The sequence below is a fragment of the Carassius carassius genome, chromosome 24 (genome assembly GCF_963082965.1).
Source record: "Carassius carassius chromosome 24, fCarCar2.1, whole genome shotgun sequence".
NCBI lineage: Eukaryota > Metazoa > Chordata > Actinopteri > Cypriniformes > Cyprinidae > Carassius > Carassius carassius.
Window position 1 is genome coordinate 13136502 of NC_081778.1, and position 19278 is coordinate 13155779.

A 19278-nucleotide genomic window follows, 5' to 3' on the forward strand; every position below is an offset into this window, starting at 1 on the left:
AGGGCTGTGACTGGGACTCTATGCATGGCAATAATTAATGTCTTATCAGAGATTGAGAATCCGATTAACATGTCTCTGTATACCCATTCTTGTGGTTAATAACTAAAGATAATGATCTTTATGACACTTTGGAGGTAAGTCAATACCATTCAGTGTCAAAGATCCTTAACAGTCCCATCAGCATGACAGATAATATTTATTCAGTGCATAGTGTAATCTAGTTTTCATTGAGTCATTAAAAAGTAGTTCACATGATAATGGATAATGTTTTCGTGATTATTTCCTGTGATTCATATTTGAAAAGTGATTATTTTATCAAAACACAAGAAGACTTTGTTTTACTACTTGCGATTTGTTTTCGAATCACTTTATTTTCTTACTTGGTTTGTGGAGAGTTTGGTTCAAAAAAACAAAATAGAAATGCCAAAATGTTTTAACTGATTTGCATCAAGTTCTTTTAATGTGTTAAGGTCAAAAGAATAACACACACACTTCATGATTTCATCCTGTTTTACTGCAAAGATAAAGAAAAAATAATAATAGAATTTTAAAAAAAAGTCTGTAAAATGGGGTCCAAAGTAATGTGTTAATATTAAGGATTTTTACATATTTTTCATAGGTGTTTTACCTGTATTTTGCATTAACAGTTAATGTCATAGCAGAAGATAAACAATACTTTATAAATAATACCCAATACCTTTCATTCTTTTGATACTGTAAGTAATAATCTTAAAATTCCTTATTTTTTATCATGTTCTGGAACTTTTGGAATTGCTGTGGTGACTTAAATCTTTTATCAGTATTAGGCTGATCTGATTATTTAATCTTTGTACCCACAGTTGAAGAGAGAGAAAGTTTACAAAATGTTTACTGAACCTTCTGCATATCCGCTTTGAGCAAAGGTGTTATTTTTAGAAGCTTTTATCAAATATTTGCTAAAGACGTTGTTTGAGTAGAGATTAAGCATTACTGTAATGCAAATTATCAATTATCTGCTGTAGATAAATTACCAGTTAGACATGTAAATGAACATGTAACATGGAACATGTAAATTTGGTTTAACATAAAACATAAGACAACTGAAACTGAACATGTTTTACATGTATTTGATGAACAGAAATGGAATTATAATTCGCTGAACAAAGGGGGGGGGGGGCAACAATATAAGTTATATAAATGTGACCTAATACCTTTAAATGGTCATTAAAAACGTATGAAAAATTATTTAAACAAGTAAAGCTTATTTGGATTATATATATATATATATATATATATATATATATATATATATATATATATATATATATATATATATATATACCCATTAGTGTTCTACGATAATTGAGTATTATACTGAGAGCTATTATTATTTTTAATATTATTGTTATTATTATTATTATTAAATCCGTTTTCAATATTTCTGTTTGTTACACTGCCCTCTAGCGATAGTTGGAGATAACACAATAACCACGGAAACTGATGATAAACAGGTGGTTTGAGGCCCAAGCAAGATGGATAAAAATTGGTTTTCTGATTGCGACCAGAGTTGCTTTTGGGAAACGCACTCCAAATCAATTTTTATCCATCGTGTTTGTTGTTCAGGCAAATAGAGCATCACAGTCCCGCCCACAGCCTGTGCCGGAAGTAAAAATTCAATACAATTTCTGCATTGACAGTTGGGGTATAAGCCATAAAAACGTAACCATACATAGTAGACTTAAAACCAGCTACGGCTGTACTAAACAAGAGTATATGCTCATATAAACGCCAAAGGTTCATGGGGCACTAACCTTGTTTTGAGATAAATGCCTTTTATTTGCGATGTCTTGGATAAGTACTTCATTACCCACAATCCTGAACAATCCCACAGTGATGCATCTGATTGGTGGAACTCGTGTAACCGTCTGGTTAAATCCCGCGAAGGTCTGTGAAGACTGAAGAAATGCGTTTTTGCACGGTAGACTTATCAGTGCAGTCACGATCTCCTTGGCTGCCATGATGGCTTTTTTCAAGGAGGAAAACAAAAGAGTTCAAACGGGTGAAACCCACTTCAGATCGGGTCATGTAGTTGAGTGTAGCATGTCCGAGGGTCAGCTTGTGGGTTTTGTAAGGGCCAGCATGAGGGACAAGACCTACAAAGTTTTGGTGAGTTTTGCAGGGAGGTTGGTAACGTTAGTTAGCATTATCGTCCACTTTAGCTAGGCTACTGTAGCCTCCATACGGTATGAGTCATATCAAGCATTTTATAATGCCACTGTCAAAAAATTTTTTAGCCTAGGCATACCTTTTTGTGCATTTACTGAACATTTGTGTAATGGCAACGACATGTGTTTACGATTGAGCGGTGATTGCAGGCAGGTACAAAGCATTGCACCATGTTGCTGACGTTATCGTTAACCGCTTTCACACACGCACACAATATATAAAATACACGATGATAAATATAAAAATCAATACACAATACCTATATAAAACACTATTTATTTACACAAATAATACTATTACTGCACATTCACTATATAAAATAAAATTCACTGGAGGAAAAAGTTCGCGCGGCCGTCGTCAGCTTTGGAAGTCGCTCAAAAGGCTCTTTCGCGGTTGTGACTTCAGTCGAATTCAGTGAGGCGCGGTGGTTTATGGGATGAGTAGTTCCTTCGCTCGAAATGAAAATATGTACACAGTCTTGTAGCTTTGACTTTTTTTGGATTTTCTCTTAATTTTTTCACTCGAAATGATATGTTGTATGCTTATGAGTTCAGCCGTAGCTGGTTATCCTCAGACATGCTCTAAAACTCTTTAGATACGGATTTTTCCGAAAGTCAATGGGAGAAATGAATGGGAAATTTTCTTCCGGCACCAAAGCTCTCTCGGGCTGTGGGCGGGACTGTGATGCTCTATGTGCGTTAACCATAGACAGTAAAAGAAATGGACACAGCGACGCCATTGGAACTCAATTGAGACAAGTGAAGCCCATTTTTATTCAGATTAATTTTTTTGTATAGTATTTTAAAATGTAACGCCAGTACGCCATATTAAGTTAATTGGCTGCAAGCTTCTCCTCCTGTCTGTACGGTTATTTCTCTACTCTACTATCTTTAGAAATAAATAATGGACAAATGGAGTCTTTAAACGCCTCAGATGTAAAGTTATTTGCTGTCAAAGTGACGCCAAAATGAATGCAAAGTCAATGGGATGCTAACGCAAGTGAAGTTCTGCTACAAGATGGCAGCTCGCTCGACTTCCTTGCCGTCTGGCGTAAACGTTACTCCTCCGAAATGGTGTTACGTCACCATACGGAAGTCGGGGAGCCCCGCCATACACGGAGAGGCCTCTTGAATGACCAGGAAAGTCAAACAATAAATAACATATGGGAAGAAAGAACGCTGGATGGAAAATTTTGTTTACTAGAGTCATCGTGGGCGCGAAATTATATTTGCGAAGGATGAGATTAATGTCTTGCATATCCACCTGGGGTGAAGTCTAAAAGTTGCGTCCTTATTTGACACTGAAACAACATCTTATTTGATTCTAGTAAGCATAATTCATGTTTACTATCAGTGACGATATGCTTACACAGTCCCATTTAGCTCAAGTGAGTGACTAGCGGTACCTAGCGGTGTCTATTGCAAGTTACCATAACTGTGTTGCAGTTTGTTGTGAAATCCTTGCCTTATACGGTTCTATTCTGATAATAATTAATACTACTACTACAACTACTACTAATAATAGGCCTAATAATAATAAATGTAATTACAATTGTTAATTGCATGAAAGTGCTATTGTAGTGTAGCCAAGGCTTACTTCATATTTCATTTATTTATTTATTTTATTTTTTATTTTTTTTTATTATTATTAGGACAAATTTAAGCCTGCTTTGCAGATAGCCTACTAGGTGTATTAGTTTATTAATTATTATTATTAATACAATTTTCAAAACTTTTTGTAATAATATTAAATTAAAATATATATATATTTACAATCACACACACACACACACACACACACACACATATATATATATATATATATATATATATATATAGAGAGAGAGAGAGAGAGAGAGAGAGAGAGAGAGAGAGAGAGAGAGAGAGAGAGAGAGAGAGAGATGAAGGTGTAAATACAAGTATGTGTGTATTTCTGGCTACATATAAATATAGTACACAGATGTAAACACAGACTTTTATTTTTGATGCGATTAATCGATTAATAGTATATTATTTACGTATTAAGTACATAAAAAAAAGGTATACGTCTTCACAAAAGAATAAATAATATGTACACGTTTAGATATTCGTTAAAGCAAAAGCGCCGTGCTCTGAAATATATTTGATCACTAGGTGTCGCCAGAACTCCGGCTCATGACCTCATACCTTTAATGTTGTGACTGGAGGGAGTCCCCCAATCCCGCTCACTTACTGCATCGCTGTAGACATCAGTCAAGGCTGCATATGTCCCGTCCCGTCTGCAGCAGTCTGCCTCGGCACCTTGTCTGCCCGGCATGCCCTTGGATATTACCGGCCCTCCTCTTGCGAGAAGTACTGTGGAAATATAGAAATCACTAAACACTAACAGAGAACATCGCAGTAGGTCCGAGCGTACCTGGATTCTTGACACTTTTACGCTGCGTCTGTCTGATCTAAAGGTTTTTTTGTGGGTCTATAACGTTACTTTTTTTTTTTTTGTTGTCGTACCGACTTTTCCCAAATCGACGTGTATGGATCTACCATGGCTACGTTTGCATGCAGGGTGCAGTTCTTAGATGATACTGATCCATTTAATAGCACGAATTTTCCGGAGCCGACCAGACCCCCACAATTCCCATTCAGAGAGGATATTCCGCTCATCAATCAGATCGCTGGAGTTCACAGACTTCTGAAAGCCCCACACAAGGTATGGCACCCCTAAAGCAAACATAGTTTTATTATCTCTCTTTAAATTATAGTGTTTACCATATTATATATGATGCAGTGCACACATATTTTGTTATTGCAGTGTTTCTGGAGGGCATCATGCAGTTAGGCTATATGGCAAGCCTTTTTAACATTTATGCCATAAATCTTGTTACTAGCATTTACGTTACTAGTAGACTAGCTTTTTTTATTTTATTTTTTTATTACGCGTAAATCAGTGTTAATTTTGACAAGGATTTTTGATTTAGTCTCAGTCTTTATCTTGAGACGAAAATGCTTAATAGTTTTAGTCTAGTTTTAATCAATGAAAAGTCATAGCATTTTTGTCAACTTTCAGTCGTTATTTTTAGTCATTACTTTTAGTCAAGCTGCAGTTACCAACATTATTTGGTACTGATTTTTTTGTATGTCTTCAAACAACAATAGTCATTAATTCTTCTTTCTTTAGACCAAATCAATTAAGATTATAATACATTTGAATTTGGATTAAATTTGAATTGAATTAGGAAAGACTTAAATAAATGATGATATTTTTTATTTTTGGGTGAACTATTTTAGTAGTGAAAAGGGAGCAACTTATAAAATACTATAGTTGTTCATATATGCTATACTTAATATATATATATATATAATTTATAGTTTTTGAAAAAAAAGAAGCAGAATAAGACAATAAGACAAATACGAAAGAGATACAAATTAAACTAATTTCTCAGTAGGTAGGTTTACCTACTGTAGTATACAGTAGGTTTACTTATTTAACATCTTTAGATTTTCCAGGTTTTTTTAATTGAACAGACACTGTATCTATTACACTAGTAAACTGATATAATTTAACTATAGAATAGCTTATTTGACTGAAGAACTGTAAGCAACAATTGTAACTAGTTTGATAAGAAATGTTGGTAGTAGCAATTTGGGTAGATGAAAGTGTCTAAAAATAGGTACCAGTCTATTATTGCTAATAAATAAATAATCTGTTCAAAAAGCACTTGGAATGCACACTTGTTACACATAGCTAAAAAATACTAGTAAGTAGTTACTAGAAAAACTGATATTTGAAGTCTGAAGTACTGATTTTTCAACCACAGATTAAGTTGACAAGAACAGCAAGTAGCCAGAAACTAAAATATAATTACTTTTCACTGCTGGGATAGTGACTAATTGCAAAATAAGTACTAGTGAATAATTGAAATAGACTGGTTACTACCGAATAATCAGTAACACAATTTAGTTTAGTTTAATCGGTTTAGGGACCAATTCTCACTATTGAATAGTTGCTTATTAGCATACATATTACTGCATATTGGCTGTTTATTGGTACTTATAGAGTACATATTAATGCCTTATTCTGCATGACCATATTTTAGATCCCTTATCCCTATCCCATACCTAAACTTAACAACTACCTAACTAACTATTAATAAACAGCAAATTATTGAGTTAATTGAGGCAAAAGACTTAGTTAATAGTGAGAATTGGACCTTAAAATAAAGTGTTACTGAATAATGACTAGGGAAATAGTAAACAAATATACTAGTAACATTTGGTCTAACTAGTGCACTGTAAAAAGTGGTAGTCTGCATTGTTACTTTAGAGGTTTACTTTTATGTTTTTTTTATTTATTTTTTTATTTTTTTACTTTAAAATTACTTAACTTGAATAATACCAGATGATAAAATTTTCTGGTTACTATTTTTCACTGTAATTAGAAATATTTACAAGTAACATAAAATACATAGTATAACATCATTAATGTTAAAATGGCTTGCCATAGTATATATGCAGTGCCATTGCACATTTAGGGAGAAGTGATATGATGTCAGGATACTTTAATATGTCTTGGGCTGCGCTGCACCAAGGTCTGCACGTTCCTGTGCCTATGCTATTGTCTGTTCTTCTAAAGCACACGTTTCCAGACTCAAATAATTAGTTATGCTGTTCTGTTTAAATAAAGTCAATAACAACTATTTTAGCTGCATTGTTTAGAGCAGTCATGGACAATCATTTTTCTGATATTTTAACAGGAAAGACAGGTAACTGGTGTTGATAGTGTAGATATTCACAATATCTCTTCTCACAGTCTGTAACAAACCTTACCTCTAAATTACCCAGCTCTCCTTCATTACAGACATGAACCAAAACAACCAAGGTTATTCTCCAACTATGTAAGATATAATTGTTGTCTTAAACTTGGTTCATTCCCACCACATAAACAGTGTTATCCTTTAAACAGGTTTTATGAGTGCTGTTATTGTGGTCTTAGAGGAATGCACAGCAGCTGAGTGCCATACTTCGGTGGACTGAATGCTCGAACATGCCATGTCTACAGTACATGCTCAGCAATCTACAGCTGTCACTGGCACTGTCAGTGATGACCGTCCAGATAAATGGGTCCTCCAAGGGGCCAAACCGCCCTGTTTGGTGCATAGCTTATTCATTGTTGTTTGTGTAGGAACATTACTGTTCTCTTGTGTATTCAGAGGTAGGCTGTAGTTTCCAAACAGGTGAATGTCAACTCTGTGTTGCCATTAGTTGGTTTGTGATTGTCCACCAGGTAAAAGTTAACGTGGCTCACCCACTACCAGTCATCGTTGGAACTTTTAGTGCATCACAGCTGCTTTATTATGAGTGGACCTTTACTGTGATTTGAAGTACTGACCTTTCCAAAACAAACATCCATGGAATTATTTCTGCAACTCAGATCCCATCATTTAGACGGTCCCTTAAAACCACTTGAATAAATGCTGAAACATTTTCTACAGATGGATAAATAAGTCCAGATGCTCATTAGTTGTTTGACTTTTGTTTTAGAATTGGAATTATGTACTGCTTTATACTTTTGCAATGACCCTAATGACCCAGTGTCTTTATAGACACATTTCCTGTAAAATAACTTTAAGTATTAGTACTTTAATCCAAAAATTGGTCAAAATGTATAAAGAATTAAATACATTTATCTTTCTAAGGTCCAACTGCTGGAAGGGATTCTGAAATCATATAAAAAAAGTTTATAATTCAAACGTGTGGATCAAGGATGAAAAGGGGTTTTCAAGCTTCAATAAATAACAGTGTAAATACTGTTTTAATTCCCCCTTGACATTAGATTGTGTCCTGCTCTTTTTTTTTTTTCTTTTTTTGAGCAAAAAATAATGACTATCATACTTTTTTTTACCATGATTTACAAAAAATAAAAATAAATAAAATAAATAAATAAATTGCAGTGCCCCAAACAAATAATTTTTAATTTTAAATCTTTACCAGTCTTTGCCACTATCCTTCAAACCACTGGGTTTCACCCATTTTAATAATTTAACATATAATAAATTATTTTATATAAGCACAAGCCAGAATAAGTATGCTGTTGCATTTTTACATAAATATTTATGTTACCCTGAATGACGATGGAACATTATTTCACTCATATTTCAACATTTTATTTTCACAAAAGTTATTTGAAACATTAAAATAGACACGTCTCAACTTTGATACATACTGTATGTATTTGACAGTCTTAGTGTCTGAGAGAAATAATAATAATATTGTCTTGAGGTGCGCTGTTTTTGGTGAATTTTTTTTATTGACAAAATCCATTCATTTCAGTAGGGAAGACAGTAGGTGAAAGATTATTCCTAGGCAGATTTTGTAACAAGTTTAAGTTGGTCACATGGTTTTAACCGCATTGACCAACAGAGAGTAGCTTGATATGAAACTTCTGTCACTTCTGTGTAAGATGTGCTTTATTTATTGCTACAATATGGACAGTAGGACTTTTTGGTGACATTTTCTGGTAAAAATACATAAACAAAAACTAACAAAAACATTGTGACTTTTAATCTTGACCACATACTGTCTGCAATTCAGACACTAGATTTCAAAAATCAAATTATCTGTGTGACGAGTGGGGCGGGGCCGAGAGACGTGGGAACAGGAGCGAGGCCAGTGGAGTGACTGGAAATGAGCGGCACCTGCTCGACCCACCGGTCTTGCTCCTGTTCCCACGTCTCTCGGCCCCGCCCCACTCGTCACAATCTGTTTGAACATGCAGCGTTGATGCAGAGGTTTAGCAATCATGTTTTCAGATTTTGTGTCAGAAGTACAGATCTAGAGATCTAAACATGCATAATCAAACTTGGAGTTGATAGCTGTATTTACAAATGACTTTCACGCAAACAGGTCCTATCATGTGAGATCTGGTTCACTTCTGAAGGCGGCACCAGATCTAAAGGATTCTTTCAGTTACCAGTATCAATTATAACTTTAGATAAATTTGGGTATTTACTTTATTGTGATTTCTGAGTTGCTTCTATCCAGCATGGGATGAATCCTCAAGGGAATAATTTCTCTAGTGCATCAGAAGATCCCAGCAAAGCTTTTGACTTCCTCCACACAATTTTCAGTTTAAAACAATCCATTGTTGGCAGCTTAGCAACATGAGATATGATTCAAATTCTCTTTGTGCCAACAGTTTGTTTTCCCCAAATTCACAATTAAGCTGTTGATGGTACCTCAGAGATAATGAGAGCATCAGTGAAGTAAGGAGCTGTATGGTGACCATTGAAAAAGAGAAAGTCAAAAAAAAGAGCAAGAGAGAGAGAGAGTGAGAGAGAGGGAGGAAAGGGGGCCTTGATGAGCTGGCATGTTATTTAACATCAGCACAAGTGAGCCAGTTGGATTCGTTCAGTTGAACACAGTCCATCTTTGTCTGGATTGTTATTTTCATTTACAGCAAGCCTAACAGATGTGACATGCTTTATTGTGTGTCCAGGGTGTCGTACAAAGATGTCGTAACTTTTCTGTCATTAATCAAAAAGTGCTTTAGTAGAGTATTTTAATATTGTCAAACAATTCCATCAAGAACTTGGAACTTGGTCACAACATGGACATATTTGTCTGTTCATGCTTGAATAAAATTAAGAAGAGATCTAATATTTATATATAAGATATACAGACTTGTATTAGCAGCATTATACATAGGATGCAGGGGTTAGTGAAATTGATCTTGGCTGAGAAACATGTGAACCATGGTGTGACAAAAAGTTTCTTATGCTCGTCAAGTCTGCATTTATTCGATCAAAAACACAGAAAAAAAAATATTGTAATATCGTAATATTGTGAATTATTATTGCACTTAAAAATAATGGTTTTCTATTTTAATATACTTTAAACATAGTTTATTTCTGTGATGCAAAGCTTCCAATCCTCAGTGTCACATGATCCTTCAGAAATCATTCTAATATTTTGATTTGTCATCAGTGTTAAGGTGATGATCATTTCAACCAACAGCCAAAAAGCTACATACTTGGACATTGTTTTGGTACGAAGTAACACATTTGTCATTTGTCATGATCGAAACAATTCTAGACAGATAAAATATTCCCACCAATTATTTCTTTAAATTGAATAATTTTTTTTTTTTTTTACTTCAAAATATGATGCATTACAGAATTAAAATTTGCTTTGCCTACGTGGTAAAGATTTTAGGTATTTTTAATGGTTATGTTATTTGACATTAACTTATTTGACATTAATGACTGTAAAAAAGAAATTTGAAGCATTCCCATCTTTATAGTTCATTAATCTCTTTCACACACATGCACAAACACACACTTGCACACACACAAATCTCACTCTTACTCTTGATGCAGTAAGTAACCCTTTACTGAGTTACTTTTTTCGGGAAGCCTTTTCTGTTTGCACATGAGTTTTGCTGAAATTACAGAGTCTGGTAATGAGAAGTTATGCTAAATGTTATAAAATATAGGCTAGCTCTTCACATTTGCGGCTGAACTCTGGATTAGCCTTACACATTGTTATGCAGAGTTGAGGTTTTTGTAGCCCAGTGACTTTTCCTCTGTATTTTTCAGGCACCGTCTGCAGAAAAAAGCTCCACGTTTCTGGTTGGCTTCACACGCCCTTTGAAACACAAATGATTGCCGACGTGGTCACCATTCATGCGACAAACCCTTTTTAACATGTTTGCTAATTGCGCGCTGCACATTTAGAAAGCAACCACAGAGACTGTTATATTTATAAAATGGAAACAAACACGAAAATACTTATTGTTAACACACATCTAGCGGCTGAAGCGTGTCAACCAGTGATTCATTTAGCCGCTGCATATTGTCATGTCATTTATTTATGCCTTTGATGTAGAACGAGACTTTCTGGAACGTGCAGACCACTGTCTGTTTCACAGTTGACAGATTTAATAAAAACAGCTTGGTTAATATGCTACATTGCAGAAAGCAGGATGTTGTTTTGTATTTTATTCACCACGACCTGAGGAGTTCAGGGTGACTGCGGCGACTGAAAAAGAGCAATTTTTCTGAATGAGAAAAGTTTCTTCCCTTCCTTCACTGGCTAAAACTGACCTTGGAGTTGAAATTGAGGATTACATTTTGCGTGTGGATTTGGAGAGCGACGCTAGTTCCCAGTGTGCTCTTATTTTTAGGCCATCCCCATATCTGTGCTCGCTTGCCAGTGCTGTATTCTGTGGTTGGCAGAGGAAGTCCAGGCCTGGCTTTCCATCCCCATGACCACAGGTTCACAGGGTCAGTGGCCGGGTGGGGAACCATCAGTTAAACCATTAATCCAGGAACTCTGCACTCAGATTAACAGCTCTCCAGGACCTGCAGCCTTTGACACCGCTCTAATCATTTGCACTAATGTTGATTCAGGAGCTTGTTTATTTAGGACTACCTGTATATTTTGCATATTCACATATAGTTTCATATATTAGGGTAAATTGTGGGATTTATGTCACCTCAATGTCAAAAAGTGACAGTTTACTTGAATTCAGTGTTTGTAAGTATTCGTGTGTGTAAGTGTGACTGGTTGTGAAGGAGTTTGGGACATGTAGTTGAACAGTCGCTACATCTTACATTTTTGATTTCATTTATCTGGACTTTCTGTGTCAGCTTGATTAATCTAGCTAAATTTAGAGTAAAGTTAGATAAAATCTGAAAAGCACGCCAGCATAAATTATTGATAGCGGGTCTTATTTTGAATATTTGGAAAATTATAAACCAAGCAGTCCATCAGTTTATCTTTTCTTCCCATATATGGCTTAATTTTACACCAAAAGTTTAATGAATTTATGGCCGTCTAGGAGTTTTCTGTAAATTGACTGTTTCATTTCCATTATTATTGGAAAACTTCTTAAAGGGTTAGTTTACCCAAAAATGAAAATTATGTCATTAATGACTCAACCTCATGTCGTTCCAAACCCCTGAGACCTCCGTTCATCTTCGGAACTCAGTTTAAGACAGCGCTCTGAACCGGTTCAAGGAAAAAAAAAAAAAAAAAAAAACGGAAACGAACGAAATTTTGACAGCAGAATTTTGACAGGAACAGAACCAGAAACAGAAACGAAATCAAATTTTACAGTTCTGAACAGAATCAAAAAATTTAAATGGCCATTAACTGGTTAATAACGTTATTTTATCGTTCCATTTAATATTTAAAATTTGCTGTCAACCAATCACGAATTCCAGCAGTACGGCAAATGTGCTGAAGCCAACGAGGGAAATGTCCGCTCAGCTGTGAACTCATCATAGGTAAGTCACAATGGCAATGCACCGCCTTCAGGGCCGGATTAAGACCAAATTAGGCCTGATGACGCAGCGCAAAAAAGGCAAATTTGTTCTCGGCGTTGGTGCATGTGCATTCGACACTTAGCCTTTCCTGCCCAACTGAGGACCGCGGCTCTCTTTTGATTATTCCCAACTTTGAGAATCTCTGCTCACCGATGGCATTGGACATCATCATGCACAGATAGATGCGCAACTCAATTTCGACATTTCGAAACGTCTGAGAAAGATTTAACTATGACAAAAGCTTGTACAAGCTCTGCTGACTTGTTCACAAGTCACCGGTTTCTGAGTGCATGAATGCAGCAAACTGTATCAGCTAATTTTGACCGATTAATAAGCGGTTTAAAAAGTCATTTATTTATTTTCAGTAAACTATCAAAATATAAATGATCAAAATATATAATTATATTACTGTATATATATCTCAAAAAAAGTATGTTTAATATATATATATATATATATATATATATATATATATATATATAAACAAACTTTTTTTTAGAGAGAGAAAAAAAAGATTATTTCATTCAGAAATAGACATAATGCAGACACAAAATGTTTAAAAACATTACAAACTATAATAAACACTGTTAACATAAGCTATTTCTTATAAGCATTTGGAATTCAAATACATCGTGAATACTGAAACATTTGATTTTGTGTTGAATGAGACCCAATGTTGGTTTGAGTTTCGTTTTGGCATAAATTAATTCGTTTTGGTTTGTCGTTAATATGCTATAGCTTCTTATATTTTTAATTCCTGTTCTTTTCTTAATACTGTTTATTTAAATGATTCGTTGTGGAATGAGGGGAAAATAGCCTAGCGGAGCTTCTCAAATTTACCGTAAGCTGAACAATTTTCATTTGCTGTATTAACCTCAAAGTAATTCTTAGAATGAAATTTGGAGTCCGTCTTTCGGACGCAAATACAGCGTTACTTATTATACAGTAACTATTATTCTATATTCTTTGCACTGTGACGTTACTGACTAGGGATGTTAATTTCGTTAATTTTCCTAACCAACAACCGTTAACCGACAAGATTATTTTAAATAATAATAACTGAAAATACAAACGCTATGTAATAAATAACATTTTAGCATCCAGATATGTCGGGAACATGGAAACATTTGGATTCCTGCCAAATGAGAGAGGAAGGCATCAGCTTCACCTTTAATTTGTTTTTGGATTGACGTTTTTATAGCCTATAACTTTAGAGGATTTGCTTTGGAGATAAACTAATAACTGTTTTTATAATGTTTTAAACATTTTACTTTAGACTAGTTACAGGTATTTTAGCCTTCATTATTTCGGAAGTAATAGGGCTAATAAAATGCGATGTGAGCCGTGACTTAAGTTTTTTTTTTTTCACTCTCAAAAAGCAATCTTATACAAGTGTCTTTTTTTTTTTTTTTTTTTTTTTTTTTTACAATGCAGCAAACATTTTTAAATATCTTAAAAATAGTTTGATGTGTTTAAAGTGTTTATAGATTTATTTAATTAATTAAGTATCTTCCATTTGGCCAAAATCTAGAGAAGATGATGCTGTATTAGCTGTGACTAAGCATTAGATCTCAATTTTTTTCATTTTGAGTAAAGAATACACTTTGATTAATTTTCTGTTGTTTTATTCAGCACTCTTCCAGGTCTGTTGTGAGCACGTTCACAACACTGCAGTGGCGCTGCTGACGCGTTATCTTTGTTATTTCGATACCGGTTCCTAACAATACTTTTTTCGATACTATATGTTTTAAAATCCATTTCAACATCAACACAAATACATTAAACATAAAACTATGATTTTTCACCTTAATTTTAAAACAAATTCTGGTAACACTTCACACTCAGGATAACATTATTAATACAACTGGTTGTGCTTTTTGGATAGGGATGAGCCATTAAGGGGCGGACTGGGAACAAAAAGTGGGCCTGGACTTTCTGGCCCACAGCAGCCCACCACACCATAACGCAAACACGCCTGTTTTGATGTCATTTATTAATTTAATATTTAAGTAAACAATTTGGGGATTTTAACCAATAGGGCAACTGATCCTCAGTTTAAAAAAAAAAAAAAAACAGAACAGCAGCTGTTCATTTAGCGGCTCCCAGTGAGCGATACATGCTCATCAAGACACAAACATTCTTCTAGAACTCACACTTTGCATTCAATTAACAGATCCATACGAACCATGCATGAAATAGAAGTTTATAAACTCAAACGATAGCTTTTTGTGCTTTACAGATGAACTTGAAGTCTTTATTCATTCGAGATGTTCAATAATAGATAATCTTTGGCTCGGTAATACAAGTTCATGATCCGATTAGTGAACCGATGATTCTTTTGAGTCAATCTTTTAAAAAAATCATTTATTTTGTTTAACGAAACCAGTGTTTCACAAACTGGATAGATCTGAGGTGCAGGGCTCGTTAGCCCCACGTCCCGGGGCTATTGTGTTTTCCAGTCCGACGGGCTATCGTGAGTGATGTAAAATTCCTAACTTGATTTGCGTTGTTCACTCGCTTGAAGGGGGGAAACGGATCGTAGCTGATCGTTTGCACTTGTTTCTAAATATTGCTGATTCAAGCATTTTAAACAATTCGCGCGCGTTCGGAGCTTGCGCTCACTCATTGAAAGCACGCGCTGCGAGCAGCATTTCAGACAATGCGCATACAGAGAATGAATTCATCTTTCGCGAATCGTAAATTCTGAATGAACACAAACGCACACAATTATTTCAAAATAATTGTCTCTGCAAGTATTCTCGTAAACATTTTAAGTGAACGTATACAGTGGCCTGCTGCTCAGAGAAATTCGCTGTACCGGATAAATCTGTCTCTCTCTCTGTTATTTAGACGACGTGAAAGGGGGCGTGTTTCAAGATACGCAGTGGAGTAGACCAAACTAAACGGGGGGGGGGGGGTCTGGTGGCATTTATTTCCGATGCTTCAACAAATTCTAACTGATCCTCTGATGTCACATGGACTACTTTGAATATGTTTTTATTACCTTTTTGGACATTGACAGTATACCATCTACATTTTCAATGGATGGACAGAAAGCTCTCGGACTAAATCTAAAATATCTTAAACCATGTTCCTAAGATGTCTAGTGAGGTCGTACGGGTTTGGAACGACATGAGGGTGACTCATTAATGACATCATTTTAATTTTTGGGTGAACTAACCCTTTAATGAAAAATAGCAGTTGATGAAAAAAAAGCAAAAACAAAACAAAAAAAGTATGATAATACAGTTTTTTTCATCTCAATATCTGGTTAATAAATAATATATATATATATATATATATATATATATAAACACCAGTGAAGGGTGACTCTTTCCCACTAAATGCCAGCACATTACGGTTAAACCCTCCCCTCACCTTTTCACTGTCTGCTGAAGTCAGATTGATCCTGCAGTACAGCTGACATGAAAGCATATGGAACTGAGCCCACTGCTGGAACTCCAGCGCAGACTGAAGCGAGCGCGCTGGAGGCCGCATCCGTCTGATGGTTATCAGAGTCCCTGCCTCGCTCCCGGCTGGGTGACTAATCTGAAGTACCTGCACGGGGTCTCTTGCAATGAAATATCTGGGTTAACCTGAGAAAGATGGAGCACAGCTGGAGACTGAGAGAAGGAGAAAGAAAGAAAAAAAATGAACCAAACTGTTTTTTTTTCTGACTCATTTACTCTGCCAAGTTCTTAGGAAGCAATCTACGTTCTGCCTCTTGAAGTTGTAAATATATTGCAACTCTTGAGCCAAGACAAGAAAGTTCTGGCTCGAGAATGGAGTGCAACACTTTAGTTTAAGGGTCTAACATAAGGGTCTTATAACAACATAATGGGCTATATATAATGTTTGCCTGAGGATTTATGACCCGCGGTATCAGGTACTTTAATGTTTGCAATGTTTTAAAAGGAAGAGTTTAGTCTTAGATCTAAGTCTGAGTTATTTTAAGTTAACAGAACCTGAAGTTATGGGATGATTTAGGATCAGTTCTTGCCCTTTTAAAGGGTAAGTTCACTTAAAAATGTTAATTTACTCATCCTCTAAAATGTAGAAGAGTTTTAGCTGAAACCATGGTCCTTGGTTATAAAATGCAAGTCAACAGCCGACGGCACTTTAAAAAAAAAAAGCAACACAAGCAAAATAAAATGAATATCCATGGCTTCTTATGATATATTGAGGTCTTATGAAGTGAAATGCCCGAACTATGCAGGGAACTGAAAATTATTTACAACATTATTACCTGTAATCCAGAGCCTCTAGCAAATGGGAAAGACAGATTCTTTTTTCTTTCTGACAGTTTTTTTCAGTGAAGTTAAAATAATTGATTCACCAGTTTATTTACATAATCATGCAATTACACAATGTGTGTACACAGTTATATTATTAAAACACCCAATAATGATGTGGAAGAAAGTCACCTACTTCTTGGATGGCTTAAGGGTGAATAAATTAATAGCAAAAATTCATTTTGGGTGGACTATGTCTTTAAGAAGATTGAAATGAGTTGTCACTTGCCATGACAAACAACAGCATTTTGCAATAGAACATTTTCTCAGTTGCAGTTTTTTTTATTATTATTATTATTATTATTATTATTATTATTATTATTATTATTATTATTATTTTCAACATCTTGCCATAAATAGCACTGTCCACACTGAAATCTCATTGGCCCCAAAATCCTGTTCCACATAATTTTTTATTGAACATTAAAATTAAATATGATTTCATTGACTGTGATTTCGTTTTTTGGTCAATGAGGCCATCCTTAAAAATATTTTGGCTTGCAGTAACAGTAAAAAAGAAAAAAAAAGGGTCGGTAGGTAGGTCTATATATATTTTTTTTTAAATTTCAGTGTAAAAAAAAAAGTACATTTTGCTGATGGTGATTACGTAGGTATGAATTTAAACAAATTAGCATATCGTGACATCACTGACTGGGTCTTCAACCCATGCCTTCGGGCGCATAATTGCAAACCTCATTTTGATGCAGGTTATATAGACCACAAACAAATTGAAATCTTTGTCAAAAACATGTTTATTGCATGAATTTCAGGTGAGAAGAAAATTAATAAAAATTAGGTACTGGTATACTGTTTTACTTGCATCCACCGCTAGGTGTCAATGCAACCTACAAATGAGAGAATGTTTACTTTGCTTTCTTGGGTTGTCAATTTTGTGAAAAAAATCCTGTTTGATTTGAGAGACAAGTGTTCATTGAATCGATTGTAAAATCGATTTTGCATGTCTAAATACGTTTGATACGGCAAATAACACCAAATATAGGTAAATCCATGGACAACAGGCAGGACGAATGTAAAGATTCAATATATTGGTAAAGACCAATATTTCTGATGATTTATTGGTGTGAAGTTTCGTGCACAATGACAAACAGGAGTGCAACATTCTTGAAAAACAATCATCGGAGTGGACTGCTATAATGCAAAACATTTACTGCAGACTTCAACATGGATTTCGTGCAATAGATTTTCGAAATTTTAGACTAGACGGGAGAAGGAATGGGAAAAGATCTGGGCACAGTTTTTCCAGAACTTTCATTCCAAGTTAAAGTGGTGTCGAGCTGTTTTAATTAATTTTTTAGACATGTGTTAAGTTAAAAATTGTTTATCTTTTAAAAACAGGCTTTGAACATTCAGTTCCATTCTGTTTTGCTTGGTTAAGATGTCTTATTTAAACACCTCTAAGAAACACGTCCGAATAAGGTTCAGATGAACGGACGTTCAGCTAGCCTAATTACACATAGCCATTCACACAATTTAGTAAACAGTTGCCTTTAAAAATATAGAATTATGCAATTATATGTGACCCTGGACCACAAAACCAGTCTTATGTCACTGGGGTATATTTTTAGCAATAGCCAAATAAACATTGTATGGGTCAAAATAAAAAAAATTCTACTGTAAATATATCAAAACCTAATTTTTGATTAGTAATATGCATTGCTAAGAATTCAGTCGGAAAACTTCAAATGCGATTTTCTCAGTATTTTGATTTGTTTGCACCCTCAGATTCCAGATTTTCAAATAGTTGTATCTCGGCCAAATATTGTCCGATCCTAACAATCTATACATCAATGGAAAGCTTAAGTTGTAGTAGTTAAAATATATGAGTGATGTTTTGAATATTAAGTATATTGACTCCATCCCAGGACAATTGAAATCTTAAATCTAAAACTGAGACTTGATACATAATTTTTTTTTTCTTCAGCAATTCACTCTAGTTTGCGGCTATTGTCTTCTGTTTTGCATTTTTCTATACACACTTTCTCTAGCTCCTTTGATTGTTAGCTACTGTATATTGACATTTATTCCAGTCAAATACACAAGCGCAGAATAATTGAAAGCTCTGCCAGTGTGAATGACTGAATCCCAAAACACCAGAACAGTTGCCGGAACTCCTTTTCCAGGATTTCTGTGTGGAAGAGGCTTAAGGTTTCTAGCTGCCACACCTAATGGTTTTGACTGGTTTGTAATTCGCAGCAGTCAGTCAGTCAAAGGTGTTGGGAGGTGGAGAAGAGCGGAATAGAAAATGAAACTGAGACAGTGGCTTTATGGAAAACACAGCCCAAAACTGTCCGAATCTTTAAAAACATGTTTCAAAATAATGTTTTTTATTAAATGGTTACACCACAGAGACATTTTAGAGCCATTAACCATATGAAAATGGTGTAAACATTCATGAATACAAAGAATACATTCTAAGAACTCGGATTTCAAGTTTTCTTTATTGTAGATACTCTATTTTGT

At 34.9% G+C, this 19278-nt stretch overlaps 1 protein-coding gene across 2 annotated transcripts in view; it reads left to right on the plus strand.

Annotated features, from left to right (window-relative positions):
* The first annotated feature begins 4413 nt into the window (after positions 1-4413).
* Positions 4414-19278, plus strand: part of LOC132102859 (FH1/FH2 domain-containing protein 3-like) — a 233467-nt gene continuing 218602 nt past the window's right edge. For both annotated transcript variants that reach the window (XM_059507550.1, XM_059507551.1), the window contains exon 1: positions 4414-4890. In XM_059507550.1, coding sequence (XP_059363533.1) covers positions 4726-4890 — 165 coding nt within the window. In that variant the 5' untranslated portion in view covers positions 4414-4725. The remainder of the gene's footprint in view (positions 4891-19278) is intronic.